Source organism: Argopecten irradians, chromosome 7 (assembly GCF_041381155.1).
Source record: "Argopecten irradians isolate NY chromosome 7, Ai_NY, whole genome shotgun sequence".
Taxonomy (NCBI): Eukaryota; Metazoa; Mollusca; class Bivalvia; order Pectinida; family Pectinidae; genus Argopecten; species Argopecten irradians.
In genome coordinates this window covers 10,631,639-10,652,692 of record NC_091140.1, presented here as the reverse complement: position 1 = coordinate 10,652,692, position 21,054 = coordinate 10,631,639, and the positions used below count along the sequence as shown (strand labels likewise).

The 21,054-nt window shown below is 36.7% G+C and overlaps 1 protein-coding gene across 3 annotated transcripts in view; it reads left to right on the top strand.

Annotated features, from left to right (window-relative positions):
* LOC138327539 (transmembrane protein 144-like) overlaps positions 1 to 21,054 on the top strand; it is a 24,918-nt gene extending 3,864 nt beyond the window's left edge. For all 3 annotated transcript variants that reach the window (XM_069273706.1, XM_069273707.1, XM_069273708.1), the window contains 8 exons: positions 1,862 to 1,961; positions 2,285 to 2,365; positions 8,654 to 8,750; positions 9,049 to 9,123; positions 12,294 to 12,373; positions 15,677 to 15,783; positions 16,012 to 16,283; positions 16,676 to 21,054. In XM_069273706.1, the coding sequence (XP_069129807.1) occupies positions 1,862 to 1,961; positions 2,285 to 2,365; positions 8,654 to 8,750; positions 9,049 to 9,123; positions 12,294 to 12,373; positions 15,677 to 15,783; positions 16,012 to 16,283; positions 16,676 to 16,777 (914 nt within the window). In that variant the 3' untranslated portion in view covers positions 16,778 to 21,054. The remainder of the gene's footprint in view (positions 1 to 1,861; positions 1,962 to 2,284; positions 2,366 to 8,653; positions 8,751 to 9,048; positions 9,124 to 12,293; positions 12,374 to 15,676; positions 15,784 to 16,011; positions 16,284 to 16,675) is intronic.

Sequence of the window (21,054 nt, the reverse complement as noted above, 5' to 3'; positions counted from 1 at the left end):
CTTGGATTTTGATAGTTAAAGTTTGTTACCGCTATTTCTCATAAAGTACTGAAGGGATCTTTCTCAAATTTCATATGTAGGTTCCCCTAGAACCCTAGTTGTGCATATTGCATTTTGGGACTGATCGGTCAACAAGATGGCCGACCAGCCGCCATCTTGGATTTTGATAGTTAAAGTTTGTTACGGCTAATTCTCAGAAAGTACTGAAGGGATCTTTCTCAAATTTCATATGTAGGTTCCCCTAGGACCCTAGAAGTGCATATTGCATTTTGGGACTGATCGGTCAACAAGATGGCCGCCAGGTAGCCATCTTGGATTTTGATAGTTAAAGTTTGTTACCGCTATTTCTCAGAAAGCACTGAAGGGATCTTTCTCAAATTTCATATGTAGGTTCCCCTAGGACCCTAGTTGTGCATATTGCATTTTGGGACTGATCGGTCAACAAGATGGCCGACCAGCCGCCATCTTGGATTTTGATAGTTAAAGTTTGTTACGGCTAAATCTCAGAAAGTACTGAAGGGATCTTTCTCAAATTTCATATGTAGGTTCCCCTAGGACCCTAGTAGTGCATATTGCATTTTGGGACTGATCGGTCAACAAGATGGCCGCCAGGTAGCCATCTTGGATTTTGATAGTTAAAGTTTGTTACCGCTATTTCTCAGAAAGCACTGAAGGGATCTTTCTCAAATTTCATATGTAGGTTCCCCTAGGACCCTAGTTGTGCATATTGTATTTTGGGACTGATCGGTCAACAAGATGGCCACCAGGCAGCCATCTTGGATTTTGATAGTTAAAGTTTGTTACCGCTATTTCTCATAAAGTATTGAAGGGATCTTTCTCAAATTTCATATGTAGGTTCCCGTAGGACCCTAGTTGTGCATATTGCATTTTGGGACTGATCGGTCAACAAGATGGCCGACCAGCCGCCATCTTGGATTTTGATAGTTAAAGTTTGTTACCGCTATTTCTCAGAAAGTATTGAAGGGATTGTTCTCAAATTTCATATGTAGGTTCCTCTTGGACCCTAGTTCTGCATATTACCATTTTGGGACTGATCGGTCAACAAGATGGCCGACAAGCAGCCATCTTGGATTTTGATAGTTAAAGTTTGTTACGGCTATTTCTCAGAAAGTATTGAAGGGATTGTTCTCAAATTTCATATGTAGGTTCCCCTAGGACCCTAGTAGTGCATATTGCATTTTGGGACTGATCAGTCAACAAGATGGCCGCCAGGTAGCCATCTTGGATTTTGATAGTTAAAGTTTGTTACCGCTATTTCTCAGAAAGTATTGAAGGGATTGTTCTCAAATATCATATGTATGTTCCTCTAGGACCCTAGTTCTGCCTATTGCATTTTGCGACCACCATCTTGGATTTTGATAGTTTAAAGTTTGAAAAGCAGAAAAAAGAATTGTAAGTTTGAAAAGCAGAGAAAAGATCCCTCTTTCATTTGTCAGACATAGATCAATCTTTGGTGGGCGCCAAGATCCCTCTGGGATCTCTTGTTTCTGCAGTTGGATTATACTATAAAAAATTAAATACAACTTCATGTACAGTCAAACCTGTTTATTTAGAACATCAAAGAGACAAAGGAAACTGTCCGCTATAGACAGACATTCTTTATAAAGAGGTCAATTATAAAGTAAATTGAACAAATGGGACTGATGAGTGTGCAATACATGTCCTTTATACACAAGTTTTTTTATATACAAAGCGAAAGGTATCCTAATATAGTGGGTTTACATGATTGTATACAAAGAATGTATATATGATAATAGTCTATCATCTGGTGTTTAGAAACTCTAGGTATTATCAATTATTATGATTGGTAAAGCTAATTTCATCAGTGTTTTGGTCACAGGTAACATTATGGTGGTTCCTGTCATCAAGACAATAGGTCTGGGCCTCGGACTGTGTATCTGGGGCATGGTCAATCTGCTAAGTGGCTGGGCTACCGGAAGGTCAGTCAAGTATTTCTGTTTTCATCCATTGTATTAAACAGTTCTTTGACAATGCATACTTTGTGAAAAATAATGATTATGGAAGAAATTTAATTTTAAAGGACCACTTTAAATTGTCCTTGTATTTGGTTGTATACAGCTAGATTGATATATAAATAGTATATTGGTCGCTTATTCAAGGGAAATTATGAGAATGGAAATCTAAGGATGAAACAGTGTGAACAAATAATTTCTGTCTTGAGGCTTACTGGCTACCACAGTATGATATAAATTGATTTCATTCAGCATGATAATTTGCAATATTCCTGGTTATAATACTTCAGGTTTGGATTATTTGGAATCACGAAGGAGGTCCCTGATTACCCTGTAATGAACTATGTAGGCGTAGGGGTGGCTGTGTCCAGGTTGGTATACAGTGTACATTGAAATGTACAGATATACATAATGATGGTTGGCTGTGTCCAGGTTAGTATATAGATATAAATAATGATGGTTGGCTGTGTCCAGGTTAGTATATAGATATACATACTGATAGTTGGCTGTGTCCAGGTTAGTATATAGATATACATAATGATGGTTGGCTGTGTCCAGGTTAGTATATAGATATAAATAATGATGGTTGGCTGTGTCCAGGTTAGTATATAGATATACATAATGATGGTTGGCTGTGTCCAGGTTAGTATATAGATATACATAATGATGGTTGACTGTGTCCAGGTTAGTATATAGATATACATAATGATGGTTGACTGTGTCCAGGTTAGTATATTGATATACATAATGATGGTTGGCTGTGTCCAGGTTAGTATATAGATATACATAATGATGGTTGGCTGTGTCCAGGTTAGTATATAGATATACATAATGATGGTTGGCTGTGTCCAGGTTAGTATATAGATATACATAATGATGGTTGGCTGTGTCCAGATGGTTGCTGTGTCAGGTATATATAGATATACATAATGATGGTTGACTGTGTCCAGGTTAGTATATAGATATACATAATGATGGTTGACTGTGTCCAGGTTAGTATATAGATATACATAATGATGGTTGGCTGTGTCCAGGTTAGTATATAGATATACATAATGATGGTTGGCTGTGTCCAGGTTGTATATAGATATACATAATGATGGTTGGCTGTGTCCAGGTTGGTATATAGATATACATAATGATGGTTGGCTGTGTCCAGGTTGTATATAGATATACATAATGATGGTTGGCTGTGTCCAGGTTGTATATAGATATACATAATGATGGTTGGCTGTGTCCAGGTTAGTATATAGATATACATAATGATGGTTGGCTGTGTCCAGGTTAGTATATAGATATACATAATGATGGTTGGCTGTGTCCAGGTTGGTATATAGATATACATAATGATGGTTGGCTGTGTCCAGGTTAGTATATAGATATACATAATGATGGTTGGCTGTGTCCAGGTTAGTATATAGATATACATAATGATGGTTGGCTGTGTCCAGGTTGGTATATAGATATACATAATGATGGTTGGCTGTGTCCAGGTTGGTATATAGATATACATAATGATGGTTGGCTGTGTCCAGGTTGGTATATAGATATACATAATGATGGTTGGCTGTGTCCAGGTTAGTATATAGATATACATAATGATGGTTGGCTGTGTCCAGGTTAGTATATAGATATACATAATGATGGTTGGCTGTGTCCAGGTTAGTATATAGATATACATAATGATGGTTGGCTGTGTCCAGGTTAGTATATAGATATACATAATGATGGTTGGCTGTGTCCAGGTTGGTATATAGATATACATAATGATGGTTGGCTGTGTCCAGGTTGGTATATAGATATACATAATGATGGTTGGCTGTGTCCAGGTTAGTATATAGATATACATAATGATGGTTGGCTGTGTCCAGGTTAGTATATAGATATACATAATGATGGTTGGCTGTGTCCAGGTTAGTATATAGATATACATAATGATGGTTGGCTGTGTCCAGGTTAGTATATAGATATACATAATGATGGTTGGCTGTGTCCAGGTTAGTATATAGATATACATAATGATGGTTGGCTGTGTCCAGGTTAGTATATAGATATACATAATGATGGTTGGCTGTGTCCAGGTTAGTATATAGATATACATAATGATGGTTGGCTGTGTCCAGGTTAGTATATAGATATACATAATGATGGTTGGCTGTGTCCAGGTTGGTATATAGATATACATAATGATGGTTGGCTGTGTCCAGGTTAGTATATAGATATACATAATGATGGTTGGCTGTGTCCAGGTTAGTATATAGATATACATAATGATGGTTGGCTGTGTCCAGGTTGGTATATAGATATACATAATGATGGTTGGCTGTGTCCAGGTTGGTATATAGATATACATAATGATGGTTGGCTGTGTCCAGGTTAGTATATAGATATACATAATGATGGTTGGCTGTGTCCAGGTTGGTATATAGATATACATAATGATGGTTGGCTGTGTCCAGGTTGGTATATAGATATACATAATGATGGTTGGCTGTGTCCAGGTTGATATATAGATATACATAGATAATGATGGTTGGCTGTGTCCAGGTTAGTATATAGATATACATAATGATGGTTGGCTGTGTCCAGGTTAGTATATAGATATACATAATGATGGTTTGCTGTGTCCAGGTTAGTATATAGATATACATAATGATGGTTGGCTGTGTCCAGGTTAGTATATAGATATACATAATGATGGTTGGCTGTGTCCAGGTTAGTATATAGATATACATAATGATGGTTGGCTGTGTCCAGGTTAGTATATAGATATACATAATGATGGTTGGCTGTGTCCAGGTTAGTATATAGATATACATAATGATGGTTGGCTGTGTCCAGGTTGTATATAGATATACATAATGATGGTTGGCTGTGTCCAGGTTGGTATATAGATATACATAATGATGGTTGGCTGTGTCCAGGTTGGTATATAGATATACATAATGATGGTTGGCTGTGTCCAGGTTAGTATATAGATATACATAATGATGGTTGGCTGTGTCCAGGTTAGTATATAGATATACATAATGATGGTTGGCTGTGTCCAGGTTAGTATATAGATATACATAATGATGGTTGGCTGTGTCCAGGTTGTATATAGATATACATAATGATGGTTGGCTGTGTCCAGGTTAGTATATAGATATACATAATGATGGTTGGCTGTGTCCAGGTTAGTATATAGATATACATAATGATGGTTGGCTGTGTCCAGGTTGGTATATAGATATACATAATGATGGTTGGCTGTGTCCAGGTAGTATATAGATATACATAATGATGGTTGGCTGTGTCCAGGTTAGTATATAGATATACATAATGATGGTTGGCTGTGTCCAGGTTGGTATATAGATATACATAATGATGGTTGGCTGTGTCCAGGTTAGTATATAGATATACATAATGATGGTTGGCTGTGTCCAGGTTAGTATATAGATATACATAATGATGGTTGGCTGTGTCCAGGTTAGTATATAGATATACATAATGATGGTTGGCTGTGTCCAGGTTAGTATATAGATATACATAATGATGGTTGGCTGTGTCCAGGTTGGTATATAGATATACATAATGATGGTTGGCTGTGTCCAGGTTAGTATATAGATATACATAATGATGGTTGGCTGTGTCCAGGTTGGTATATAGATATACATAATGATGGTTGGCTGTGTCCAGGTTAGTATATAGATATACATAATGATGGTTGGCTGTGTCCAGGTTAGTATATAGATATACATAATGATGGTTGGCTGTGTCCAGGTTGGTATATAGATATACATAATGATGGTTGGCTGTGTCCAGGTTGGTATATAGATATACATAATGATGGTTGGCTGTGTCCAGGTTGGTATATAGATATACATAATGATGGTTGGCTGTGTCCAGGTTAGTATATAGATATACATAATGATGGTTGGCTGTGTCCAGGTTAGTATATAGATATACATAATGATGGTTGGCTGTGTCCAGGTTAGTATATAGATATACATAATGATGGTTGGCTGTGTCCAGGTTGGTATATAGATATACATAATGATGGTTGGCTGTGTCCAGGTTGGTATATAGATATACATAATGATGGTTGGCTGTGTCCAGGTTAGTATATAGATATACATAATGATGGTTGGCTGTGTCCAGGTTGGTATATAGATATACATAATGATGGTTGGCTGTGTCCAGGTTAGTATATAGATATACATAATGATGGTTGGCTGTGTCCAGGTTGGTATATAGATATACATAATGATGGTTGGCTGTGTCCAGGTTGGTATATAGATATACATAATGATGGTTGGCTGTGACCAGGTTAGTATATAGATATACATAATGATGGTTGGCTGTGTCCATGTTAGTATATAGATATACATAATGATGGTTTGCTGTATCCAGGTTAGTATATAGATATACATAATGATGGTTGGCTGTGTCCAGGTTAGTATATAGATATACATAATGATGGTTGGCTGTGTCCAGGTTAGTATATAGATATACATAATGATGGTTGGCTGTGTCCAGGTTAGTATATAGATATACATAATGATGGTTGGCTGTGTCCAGTAGATAATAGTTGTGTCCGTTGGTATATAGATATACATAATGATGGTTGGCTGTGTCCAGGTTAGTATATAGATATACATAATGATGGTTGGCTGTGTCCAGGTTAGTATATAGATATACATAATGATGGTTGGCTGTGTCCAGGTTGGTATATAGATATACATAATGATGGTTGGCTGTGTCCAGGTTAGTATATAGGTATAAATAATGATGGTTGGCTGTGTCCAGGTTAGTATATAGATATACATAATGATGGTTGGCTGTGTCCAGGTTGGTATATAGATATACATAATGATGGTTTGCTGTGTCCAGGTTGGTATATAGATATACATAATGATGGTTGGCTGTGTCCAGGTTAGTATATAGATATACATAATGATGGTTGGCTGTGACCAGGTTAGTATATATATATACATAATGATGGTTGGCTGTGTCCAGGTTGGTATATAGATATACATAATGATGGTTGGCTGTGTCCAGGTTGGTATATAGATATACATAATGATGGTTGGCTGTGTCCAGGTTGGTATATAGATATACATAATGATGGTTGGCTGTGACCAGGTTAGTATATAGATATACATAATGATGGTTGGCTGTGTCCAGGTTGGTATATAGATATACATAATGATGGTTGGCTGTGACCAGGTTAGTATATAGATATACATAATGATGGTTGGCTGTGTCCAGGTTGGTATATAGATATACATAATGATGGTTGGCTGTGACCAGGTTAGTATATAGATATACATAATGATGGTTGGTTTTGTCCAGGTTGGTATATAGATATACATGATGATAGTTGGCTGTGTCCAGGTTAGTATATAGATATACATAATGATGGTTGGCTGTGTCCATGTTAGTATATAGATATACATAATGATGGTTGGCTGTGTCCAGGTTGGTATATAGATATACATAATGATGGTTGGCTGTGACCAGGTTAGTATATAGATATACATAATGATAGTTGGCTGTGTCCAGGTTGGTATATAGATATACATAATGATGGTTGGCTGTGTCCAGGTTAGTATATAGATATACATAATGATGGTTGGCTGTGTCCAGGTTAGTATATAGATATACATAATGATGGTTGGCTGTGTCCAGGTTAGTATATAGATATACATAATGATGGTTGGCTGTGTCCAGGTTGGTATATAGATATACATAATGATGGTTGGCTGTGTCCAGGTTAGTATATAGATATACATAATGATAGTTGACTGTGTCCAGGTTAGTATATAGATATACATAATGATAGTTGGCTGTGTCCAGGTTGGTATATAGATATACATAATGATGGTTGGCTGTGTCCAGGTTGGTATATAGATATACATAATGATGGTTGGCTGTGTCCAGGTTAGTATATAGATATACATAATGATGGTTGACTGTGTCCAGGTTAGTATATAGATATACATAATGATGGTTGGCTGTGTCCAGGTTGGTATATAGATATACATAATGATAGTTGGCTGTGTCCAGGTTGGTATATAGATATACATAATGATGGTTGGCTGTGTCCAGGTTGGTATATAGATATACATAATGATGGTTGGCTGTGTCCAGGTTGGTATATAGATATGCATAATGATGGTTGGCTGTGACCAGGTTTGTATACAATGGATATATTATGTACAGATACACATACATTTGTAATGATGGTTTGTTCCTATGTCTATTCGTAGGTCATTTTTTAAGAGTGTCCTCTCCTGTATTATTGTTTTAATTATTTATATGTTTTGGGAGACTGTGGTATGTTCATGTTGTGTCTCCTTGTGATAGTTGAAACTCTTCCTCATTTTGACTGTCGGACTGAAGCATAAAAAAATATAGTCAATTTATACATAACATTAAAAAAGTGTCATATGAGAAGAATACGATTTTTAAAATATATAGTTACTTAGATTAAAAAATATCAATTATAATTTCTTGTAACTTGGATGGCTATCAAATAAGAATCTTTCAAACCACTTCCATGTACTTACTTATTGGAAAACTGCAATATTTCATACCTCAATGAATAACTGTATCATTATGGTTTCATACCATCATGAATATATGAATGGACAGAAAACTTTGATTATGAATTTCAGTGCAGTAGTGTTTTCCTTTGTGAAGAGTACTGTAAAGGCTCCATCGGACAGCAATACATCTGATCAGGATGCAGAATCTGATGCCTTAATATCAAGTGTAAGGATCTCTATTGGAGGGGTTCAACTTGAAAATAAATCATGAAATCATGAAAAGAAAGATAAAAACAATATAATACATTTTAACTTGAAAGAACACAGCAAAAATATCCTCTAAAGTATGTTTCCTTTATATAGGGTTTTCCTTTATTTGATTGTACATCTGCCAAGAACTGTGAATCTCTTCATTTCAAAACAATTTAAACTGTAATAAAAACTGTTTTAAATTTAGTGTTAATTGAAACCAGGAATTTATATTAAGTCTCAAAAATGAAGGCTGGTTTTTTCTGTCCTTGCAGACATTTGGTAACCCCAATGATTCCTTATACTCTACAGCCAGTGGGCAGGAGGACTTGTTGTTTAACAGGCCGACGGTAGGTATATACTGCACAGCCAGTGGGCTGGAGGACTTGTTGTTTAACAGGCCGACAGTAGGTATATACTACATAGCCAGTGGGCAGGAGGACTTGTTGTTTAATAGGCCGATGGTAGGCATAATTTGTTGTTTAACAGGCCGACGGTAGGTATATACTACACAGTCAGTGGGCAGGAGGACTTGTTGTTTAACAGGCCGACGGTAGGTATAATTTGTTGTTTAACAGGCCGACGGTAGGTATATACTATATATCCAGCAGGCAGGAGGACTTGTTGTTTAACAGGCCGACAGTAGGTATATACTACACAGTCAGTGGGCAGGAGGACTTGTTGTTTAACAGGCCAACGGTAGGTATATACTACATAGCCAGCAGGCAGGAGGACTTGTTGTTTAACAGGCCAACGGTAGGTATATACTACATAGCCAGTGGGCAGGAGGACTTGTTGTTTAACAGGCCTACGGTAGGTGTATACTACATAGCCAGCAGGCAGGAGGACTTGTTGTTTAACAGGCCAACGGTAGGTATATACTACATAGCCAGCAGGCAATAGGACTTGTTGTTTAACAGGCCAACGGTAGGTTTATACTACATAGCCAGTGGGCAGGAGGACTTGTTGTTTAACAGGCCTACGGTAGGTGTATACTACATAGCCAGCAGGCAGGAGGACTTGTTGTTTAACAGGCCTACGGTAGGTTTATACTACATAGCCAGTGGGCAGGAGGACTTGTTGTTTAACAGGCCGACGGTAGGTATATACTACACAGCCAGTGGGCAGGAGGACTTGTTGTTTAACAGGCCGATGGTAGGCATAATTTGTTGTTTAACAGGCCAACGGTAGGTATATACTACATAGCCAGCAGGCAGGAGGACTTGTTGTTTAACAGGCCGATGGTAGGTATATACTACACAGTCTGTGGGCAGGAGGACTTGTTGTTTAACAGGCCAACGGTAGGTATATACTACATAGCCAGCAGGCAGGAGGACTTGTTGTTTAACAGGCCGACCGTAGGTATATACTACACAGCCAGTGGGCAGGAGGACTTGTTGTTTAACAGGCCTACGGTAGGTGTATACTACATAGCCAGTGGGCAGGAGGACTTGTTGTTTAATAGACCGATGGTAGGCATAATTTGTTGTTTAACAGGCCGACGGTAGGTATATACTACACAGCCAGTGGGCAGGAGGACTTATTGTTTAATAGGCCGATGGTAGGCATAATTTGTTGTTTAACAGGCCAACGGCAGGTGTATACTACACAGCCAGTGGGCAGGAGGACTTGTTGTTTAATAGGCCGATGGTAGGCATAATTTGTTGTTTAACAGGCCGACGGTAGGTATATACTACATAGCCAGTGGGCAGGAGGACTTGTTGTTTAACAGGCTGACGGTAGGTATATACTACACAGTCAGTGGGCAGGAGGACTTGTTGTTTAATAGGCCGATGGTAGGCATAATTTGTTGTTTAACAGGCCAACGGCAGGTGTATACTACACAGCCAGTGGGCAGGAGGACTTGTTGTTTAATAGGCCGATGGTAGGCATAATTTGTTGTTTAACAGGCCGACGGTAGGTATATACTACATAGCCAGTGGGCAGGAGGACTTGTTGTTTAACAGGCTGACGGTAGGTATATACTACACAGTCAGTGGGCAGGAGGACTTGTTGTTTAACAGGCCAACGGTAGGTATATACTACATAGCCAGCAGGCAATAGGACTTGTTGTTTAACAGGCCAACGGTAGGTATATACTATATAGCCAGCAGGCAGGAGGACTTGTTGTTTAACAGGCCGACAGTAGGTATATACTACATAGCCAGCAGGCAGGAGGACTTGTTGTTTAACAGGCCGACAGTAGGAATATACTACACAGCCAGTGGGCAGGAGGACTTGTTGTTTAACAGGCCAACGGTAGGTATATACTATATAGCCAGCAGGCAGGAGGACTTGTTGTTTAACAGGCCGACAGTAGGTATATACTACACAATCAGTGGGCAGGAGGATTTGTTGTTTAACAGGCCAACGGTAGGTATATACTACATAGCCAGCAGGCAATAGGACTTGTTGTTTAACAGGCCAACGGTAGGAATATACTACATAGCCAGCAGGCAGGAGGACTTGTTGTTTAACAGGCCAACGGTAGGTATATACTACACAGTCAGTGGGCAGGAGGACTTGTTGTTTAACAGGCCGACGATAGGTATATACTACATAGCCAGCAGGCAGGAGGACTTGTTGTTTAACAGGCCTACGGTAGGTATATACTACATAGCCAGCAGGCAGGAGGACTTGTTGTTTAAAAGGCCTACGGTAGGTGTATACTACATAGCCAGTGGGCAGGAGGACTTGTTGTTTAACAGGCAGACGGTAGGTATATACTACATAGCCAGTGGGCAGGAGAACTTGTTGTTTAACAGGCCTACGGTAGGTATATACTACACAGCCAGTGGGCAGGAGGACTTGTTGTTTAACAGGCCGATGGTAGGCATAATTTGTTGTTTAACAGGCCAACGGTAGGTATATACTACATAGCCAGCAGGCAGGATTTACAACATTTTGTGATCCTGAGGGTAGCAGTTTCTTTTCATGTATCCATATATCTGATTACAGCACCTTTAGGTAAATGTGAAACATTGCACAAATAGCCTGTAAGTAGTTTGACACTGAATAGACTCACTCACTGTTACAAATTGCTGTCTCTTATATTAAAGTTGTTAGTTTTTCCTTTGAATGATATACAAAGTATTCCTTTACTAGACCTTTTCACATTAGATTAAGGAAATGAAATGCTGTCCAACCTGCTGATACATGTAATGGTACTCTATCCCTCTGGCTTATAATGGCTATCATTGTTATCAGTATGTAAATGGGTGGCCGGCTGATGTAGTGGTTAAGCCGTTCGCCTTACACCAAGCTGGTGGGGATTCGATCCCCGGCACGAACGTGAAAAGGTTAGGGGTCACCTGCCCGATCATGTGGTTTTTTTCCCGGACACTCCGGTTTCCTCCCACACTAAGACCCCTCGCACATCCGCGCAATCGAGAGTGATTTACATAAGTTGTATAACTAGTTTCTCAATTGATGTAAAAGAAATAAAGCTTATAAGTATAAAAAAAATGAAATTTTTTATCAAAGAATTGAGATGTATTATGGTATGTTGATGATGTTTCAGAAGTCTATAAATGGAATACGAGGGGAATCCCCAGATGATACCCCCTTAGATCGGCTGTCACCAAGCATGAAGAGATTTGTGTAAGTACAGAGCAGATGGGTGACTATCACCTAGCATGAAGAGATTTGTGTAAGTACAGAGCGAGTGGGTGAGAATTAGTATGTTTGTCCGCATTAAAACACCATTAGATGATTAATTATACCTCCCGCAACAAAGTGAAGGAGGAATATATTGGAATCTGGTTGTCCATCTGTCGGTCGGTCCGTCCGTCTGTGTGTAGACACAACTTTTTCCAGCGAACTCCTCCTAATATATAAACTACTTGACAGATTTTGATAAAATTTGGTAGACAGAACCCTGAAATAAATAAAGGGGCGTTTAGTAAACTATATAGGGTTCTGTAATGTCTCCTATTAATGGAGTTATTACTTAATTTGTGCAGCAGGGGTATTAGTCATGCTCTCGTGCGTCAGTTCTAGTTTAAATTTACAATTAAAAGTAAAAGTGTATATTTTCGTTTAGCACATAATTTTGCAATTTATAAGCACAGACCTTTCACTGCGGACAGTGGTGTTATTTTTGTGATAGTAATGAAGACTTGTAGCTACACAATTCATTCATTTACAAAATATTACATGCAGGAGAACAACTGACCAAGCAAACTTCACACTTAATCAGCAGATATATCTCCCTCATTTTCCACACTTACGGTATATAGACATGCCTGTTATTCAATCTTTTTGACTGTGTACGATCAATCTGTAAATAAAATTTTTGAAATGAAAATTATTGATTTAACAGATTATCAAATGGTGGGCTATTCAAATCACCTTTTGTCCACGGGTCCGTTGTCCGTCTGTAAACAATGCTTGTGTCCGCTATTTCTTGAGAAGATATTTCTCAAATTTCATATGTAGGTTCTTCTAGGGCCCTAGGAGTGTCGTACTAATTTTCAGACTGATCAGAAAACAACATGGCCACCAGGCAGCCATCTTGGATTTTGGTAGTTGATGTTTGTTTCGCTATTTATCAGAAAGTACTGAAGGGATCTGTCTCAAATTTTATGTGTAGTATGTTTGAAAAAGTTTGAAAAGCAGAGAAAAGATCCCTCTTTCCATTGTCAGACATAGATCATTCTTTGGTAGGTTCCAAGTTCCCTCCTGGATCTCTTTTATCCTTCCATATAGCAATTGCAAAAAAAAAAAAAAAAAAAAAGATATTGATAAAATTTAAATAATTAAGGACCTTGAATTGGTATAAATTGTATGCAACTTTTTATTTTAAATAAATTTAAGTAAGTTTTTCTTTCATGATACTCAATATTAAAGTACTTGAGTCATCATGATACATATAAAAGATAAATTGTAATACTAAATTTAAATTAAAAGAATACTAGTCTTTAGTAATAGAGTAAGTAATGATAATAGAAGAAATTGTTAGGTAATGCATACTGAGAATTATTTGCTTTACTGATAATTTATGATTAATATATTTAATATAGAAAGTTAGTAAAAAGTGAGATTCTGGTATATATTATTATGAAACATGAATAGAAGGAGATGAAAATTGATAATTTTAGAAACAAGAGGCCCATGGGCCTTAACGGTCACCTGAGTTAGAATATATAATTTAAACAAATAATGAAACAAATTAAAGGCATATAAACACTATATGCTGGGCCTTGAAGTTGGTCAGTGATTTATAAATTTGACTTTTTAGACTATGAAGAGTTTTTGCTTCCATCAAACCTGTGAATTTAGAGGTATTTTTTGAAATTTTAATCATTTTGACCCTGTTTGGTCCTGCCCCTCTGGTCCCCCCAGGGGGTCATTGAGGACGGATATGGATGTTAAAATGCTATATCTTCGGCTAATAATTCTAATCAAGTATGACTCATTTCCTACGAAAATTGGGCAAATAATGTTCACCAAATATGTTTTTCCTATATAAACTAAAGTAAACTTGACCCCTCCCCAGGGGGTAACGTGAGACCCCAAGGTCATATAATTCACAATTTTTATAAAACATCTTAAGACCTTTCCATCTATAATTATTTTATTCTACTATATCCAGAATTTTAGAAGATTTTTGAAGTTTTAGCCTATTTGACCCTTTTTTTGCCCCGCCCCTCTGCCCCCAGGGGGTCGGCCAGGACCAATGTGGATATGATATTTAAATGCTATCTCAGGCTAATAATTCTAACCAAGTTTGACTCGTTTCCAATGAAAATTGAGCAAAACATGCTCATAAATGTGTTTTTCCTATATAAACTATAGTAAACTTGACCCCCTCCCCAAGGGGAAACAGGAGACCCCAGGGTCATATAATTGACAATTTTTATAAACAAACTTTAAGACCTTTTCATCTATAAAGTGTATTTGTTTATACCATTGCCAGAATTTTAAAAGAATATTTTCGAAATTTTAGCCTATTTGACCTTTTTTGGCCCCGCCCCACTGCCCCAGGGGGTCGGCCTGGACCAATATGGATATGATATTAAAATGCTATGTCAGGCTAATAATTCTAACCAAGTTTGACTCATTTCCAATGAAAATTGAGCAAAACATGCTCATAAATGTTTTTTCCCTATATAAACTATAGTAAACTTGACCCCCTCCCCAGGGGGAAACGTGAGACCCCAGGGTCATATAATTCACAATTTTTGTAAAGGACCTTAAGACCTTTCTATTTATTAAAAGTATTTGATTCTACCATTTCCAGAACTTCAGAAGAAGATTTTTGAAGTTTTAGCCTATTTGACCCCTTTTGACCCCGCCCCTAAGGCCCCTTGGGGTCAGTCATAGAAAATTTGTTAATAGGATTAAATGGCCATCTCATACTGATAATTCTGACAACATTTGACTCATTTCCTATTACAAATGACCAAATAATGCGCAAAAAATGTGTTTTTCCCAATATAAACTATAGTAAACTTAACCCCCTCCCCAGGGGGAAACTAGAGACCCCAGGGTCATATAATTCACAATTTTTGTAAAGGACCTTAAGATCTTTCTATCTATGAAGAGTATTTGATTCTACCACATCTGTGAGTAGAGAAGAAGATTTTTGAAATTTTACTCAATTTTACCCTTTTTGGCCCCTCCCACAGCCCCTGGGGGGTGGGGACCATATAATTCACAATTTTGATTGGCCTTATGCCTTAGAAGGTTTATGCAAAATTTCATTGAAATTGCTTCAGCAGTTTTGGAGAAGAAGTCGAAAATGTAAATTGTTTACGGACATACGACGCACGCACGCACGACGCACGACGCACGACGACGGACGACGGACGACGGACGACGACGGACAAAAGGCGATTAGAATAGGTCACTTGAGACTTCGTCTCAGGTGACCTAATAAAACCTGTTAATGTCTTGTTACAGAGGAATTTTGCTGTCGGTGATATCTGGGTTACTGTATGGACAAATCTTTACTCCAACACTTTACGTTCAAAGCAACAGTCAACTTTACCCATCAGCTAGTAAAAACGGTATGAATTTTGTAAACATGTCAATCTATTCTTATGTTTGTTTCTCTGAAATTTGGATAATGTTTTTGAATCTGTTTGTCATAATTCGTTTGGATGTAATTTTCATAGAAAAAGTTGTTTTACACATGCTTGTCAGGCAAAATATAGCCTCTTTCATCATGAATGTTATAGAACACTTTGAAACTTTATCGTTAAGATTTCACATTTTTCTTCACTGATTTGTTGTAGGTCTGGACTATGTCTTTGCATGTTTCTGTGGCATTTATCTCTCGAGTACTGTATATTTCTGTATATACGCTCTGATCAGGAAAAACCAGCCGCGTGTGTACCCACGCGTAATTGTCCCAGGGATAATCTCTGGAATCATGTGGGCTGCGGCCACTTCCTCGTGGTTTGTGGCCAACAAGATCCTCTCCGAACCTGTGGCCTTCCCCATCATCACAACACTGCCCTCTGTGGTAGCCTCAACTCTTGGCATATTTGTCTTCAAGGAAATCAGAGTAAGTAAACAGGATATTCTAAACTACAGATGTGTACAAGGTGCATGACATGGATTTAAAAGAAAATTGCTTGAAGCCTGAAGATCGATAGTGATATATGTATACCATTGTAGTCTTAGTCTGCCAATTTGCAAGAAACTAGGTTTGATCCTTTGTAAAATTGCCTATCATGAATCATCACAAGCTTTCTTAAATATGCTTTGTGAGTTTTTCTTCTTCCATTGATATGTAGATTCTTCAATTTTACTGCTCTTTTACTTTAGTTGAGATGTGTATCTTGATCTTTGAATGAATTCCAACGAGATCAGACTTTAAAAATGGAATAGTTGCAAATGGTTATTGATGTAAAGCCATACTTTATGATAAATAATAATGTAATTTTATATTTTCAGGGGAAACGAAATATTTTGATATTACTTCTTGGGTTTTGTATGGCCGGGTCTGGAGCAGTTTTAGCTGGACTCTCAAAACATGGCAAACAGTGTCATCACTAGCAGGAGATCTGGTACTTAAGGACAACATTGCAAATCATAGACAAATACAGTTGTATTGTCACTTCTGACAGGAATTTTTCTATACATCAGACGGCATGACTAGTCAATGTATATGTATCAAAATATGCCAAAGCACTCTGACTAAAAATCACAGAGATATCAAGTTTACATAACAAAGTGCACGTGAACTACTAATGAAATGACTATGAAAGCAGATAGTGTAGTCTGTGCTTCTTATTGTGACAAATACTTACAATTATCATTTTACCACTGTCTGCAAAAAGAAATTGTATTTGAGAATTATATATTTATAACCCACCCATCTCCCACCCCACCCCCGCAACAAAGTAAGAGGGGTATAGGGGTATATTGGAACCAGACTGTCTGTCTGTCTGTCTGTCTCAGACTAAACTTTGTCTATCCAAATCCTCCTAAACTACTTGACAGATTTTGATAAATTTTGTTAACAGAACCCTGACATAAAGGGAAGTTGAGTAAATTATATAGGGTTCTGCAATGTACGTCCCCTATTAATGGAGTGATACTAAATTTGTGCGGCGGGGTATCAGTCATATTAGTCGTCCAATCTGGCGACAGTTCTACTTGTTTCTGTTAATATGAGAATCTCATAAGTAGACTCCACACAAACATGAGACATCTCATAATGTTTCTGTGATATAGACACTGGACATGTCCACCATGTCATATTATTTACTGCTATTGCATTTCAATTTCATTAAATTTTATTTCAAAAAAGAAATGGATTGGACATCAGGCATTACCTATATCAGTTCTCTCCAAGTAAAAATTTATGGCCATAATTTAAAGGAAAAAACAGTCAACTTAATAAGAGTTACGAGGAAGATGATACATATCATTTAAAAAGTTATAAGGCATTTTGAAATAAGGACAATAGGTTAAGATTGTTTTCTTTTATATTATGTGTATGTGTAGAAAGAATGTGTATGAGAGAATTGTGCCTAGAACTAAGACATTGGTCAGACGTCCATCGGAGAACCAGGTATTTAATGTACAAGTAGTGTCTGATAATCTGCGCTGCAATCGATGACATGAGATACCAAAACGTTCAACATTTAGTGTTCTTTTGAAAAAATGAGTAGGAAATACAGATAATTAATTGCCATCACAAGAAGGTACAATACATGAATGTATATACATTACACAAGTGTTATATTGATATATTGATTATTGATCGGTGATATATTGGTTATTGATCAGATGCAATGTATGCACAACAGTAGGATATATGGTACAGTGAATGATGAAAAGATAACTTCCATGTCACACTAGAAACTGACTAACCACTCACTAGAACAGTTCAAGTGTCAAAGGAAGGGATCGGAAAGAAATATAATAAACCTCTCTTGTTATTTCACTAAACTTGGCAATGTTTCACGCTGTGAATAGCTTAAGTGCCAATTTAATTTGTAATCGTTACTCAATGTTTTTCACATGCTTTTATAAGACTAAGTATTATATAACAATTCATGGCACTACCTCTAAAAGGTATTGCATAAGAATTGATTAGTCGCTGACTCCTCACATTTTTTCTCAATATTTCCTGTAACCTCTGATTCATCTGCTTGTGATTTTCATAATTTAAAGTGATGGTTTTGCTTGTGAATTTAGACTTTCTGTTTATAAACAAAATATTGCATGTCTGTTTATGACCAAAGAAACAACGAATGTCACCCAGTTGACTAAAGCAGTGATTCATTTATGCAGAATACAGCAGAATAACTTTGATATGTTATAAAAGTTCATTAGTTTTTAGATGGTTTGAGTACAATTTTGGATAGAAAAATAGTAGTTTAACTTATATATATTAATAAAACAAAATGCACTTCCGGTTTAAATGTCCGATTTTCCCAAAACCAGGTAGAGTTGCTAATTTTCATGCTTTCAAAAATCATATTAAATAACAGCAATCGGGAAAACTGGTAACATCAAACCATGATTTAATGTTTAAACCTTGTGTTGATGCAAAAATATCATGTTTAAACGAATACACTTTAAAGTAGTTATCCAGGGAAAATGCCTATAAACCGGAGGTCCTTCTGCCTGTCAACATAGACAAAGAAGGAGTTTCCAATCTCTATGTATTTATGATTCTGATTTATGTAATAATTTGATATTGTAAATTGTGGCGGGGATAACCATAAAGTCACTTCTTTCCTCTCGCCATTAGATCATGATCATGGTCTTTGTGCTTCATCCATGGTCGTGCGTCATACATCACCAGTCATGGGTAAAATCATTCAAAACGCTATGTGCTTCTGAACCACTGCAGATTTCTTCCAAATTTTGGAGCCTTATGGGAAACGTTCTTGAACATTTTGTCTGTATTTTGGTTCTCTTAATCTCTTGGATGGATTTCAACAAAAGTAGTAAAAGCAAAACTAGATGTACTTTGGATAGATGATATTACGTCTTTCACCAAAAATATTTGTCAGGTGACCATTAAGGCGTTCAGAGTTTGACCTTAAAGGTGCTCCACCGCCGACAGAGAATAAGAGATACCCATTGTTTGAACAGTAACTGATTATAATCGTGTTTATATGTGTCCAATTAACGCAAAAATGCATATAAAACAGTTACTTTTGCTTTTGGTAACAATCAGTACTTAATTCTAAATAGGGCATAGTGCCATGGATTTTTTTTGGGACGTAATTAATTATTTTTGATATTTTTATCTTGAAATAAAATAAGAAGCTCAAACTTTTCAATGGTGGTAATAGTGTAAAGTAAGTAACTTTGGTAACTGAAGAAAAATAATCATTCGTCTGCCCCTGATTTTGATAGTGAAAATGCCATTTGTCGGCGATGGAGCATATCTGTAATACTCATTATAACAATTCTTTGTTAGAACACAATCATATTATTTTGTGTGTATGACGGCTTTGTATGAAATTAGTGTTTGAATATACACTGATTATAATTTGAACAATGTGTGACAAAAATTGGCCAGTTTCATGTTTATGACGTACCGTAACAACATATAATATGAACGAATATTTATTTCTTGAGCATGATTTACTGAAGATATTATACAATTTGTATAAAATGTTTATCAACGTAAATAAATTCCATATAAGACGTAGAAATACGCTATTATATATTTTTCAAGACAGACTTCACGTAAAACAGATAAATGGTTGTTAATTTAATCGATTGTTCTAATGTACATAATACCAGACATATACAAAGCACTATAAAACTAGACTAATGTGGGTTCTCTTTCATTGATGCTAATGACAAACGTTATACAGTACTGTAGGAGTTAAATGTTAATCTCAGACTGTCACAATCGTGTATATACAGTACTGTAGGAGTTAACTGTTAATCTCAGACTGTCTGGAATTTTGTTGACTAGACGTCCTAGACATATAATGAAAATTTAAAATTGAGATTTTAAAGATTCCTATCTGTGTCACAAAAATACGTTTTCTAAATGATTTCAAATTCTGTTTCTGTTTATCAACTCTTTGTTTGCGTGTCAGCAGTAGCTACATATGTAGGTGTTTACGCCTCTGACACCGAATATAATATATAATACTAGATCGATTAGCGTCTTGCATAATATTTATTGAGGCATAGAAATACAATGTTATGAGCTGGTACGTGTTATCTGATTGGTTGAACATGGATTGTATTAATGTAAATATTTATATCACGACTGTTATATTTGTTAAAATTAAATGTACCATGATTTTCATACTCACAGATCAACAAGAGCTATTCATATGTCAGTTATTCACCACCAAAAATTTCCATTATTTTGAGAATTACAATATTACAATGCATGGTTTTTAATTTTACAAGTACAAATAGGAGCTGAAAATGTTTTTGATAGTACTGCCAGAAATCGATATATTCACAGACATGTATGGTCAAACTATGAAGCCAAGTTGTGATCTACAGTTTCATTTGACACTTTTACAGTGTTAATATAAATTAGTACATGTTATTGTAAAGTGATTTCTGCAGGTATGTTTCCATCTAAACATACATAAGGCATAAAAAAGCAGGAGTGTTATAACATGCGTAAATCCTGTATTGTAACTACCTACATTATAAATGTTTGTTCGTCCTTTTGAATGATTTTCACAGCTTAATTTTTCAAGTCTGGTGGTTTTCAATAGATGAACTTTCGCCCAGTTATGGCACATAACTTTAAAACAAACTTGTTTATGATGACCATGCATATGGGCATTTAGGCTATGTTTTTGTATATGAATTAAACTATTTGTACAATA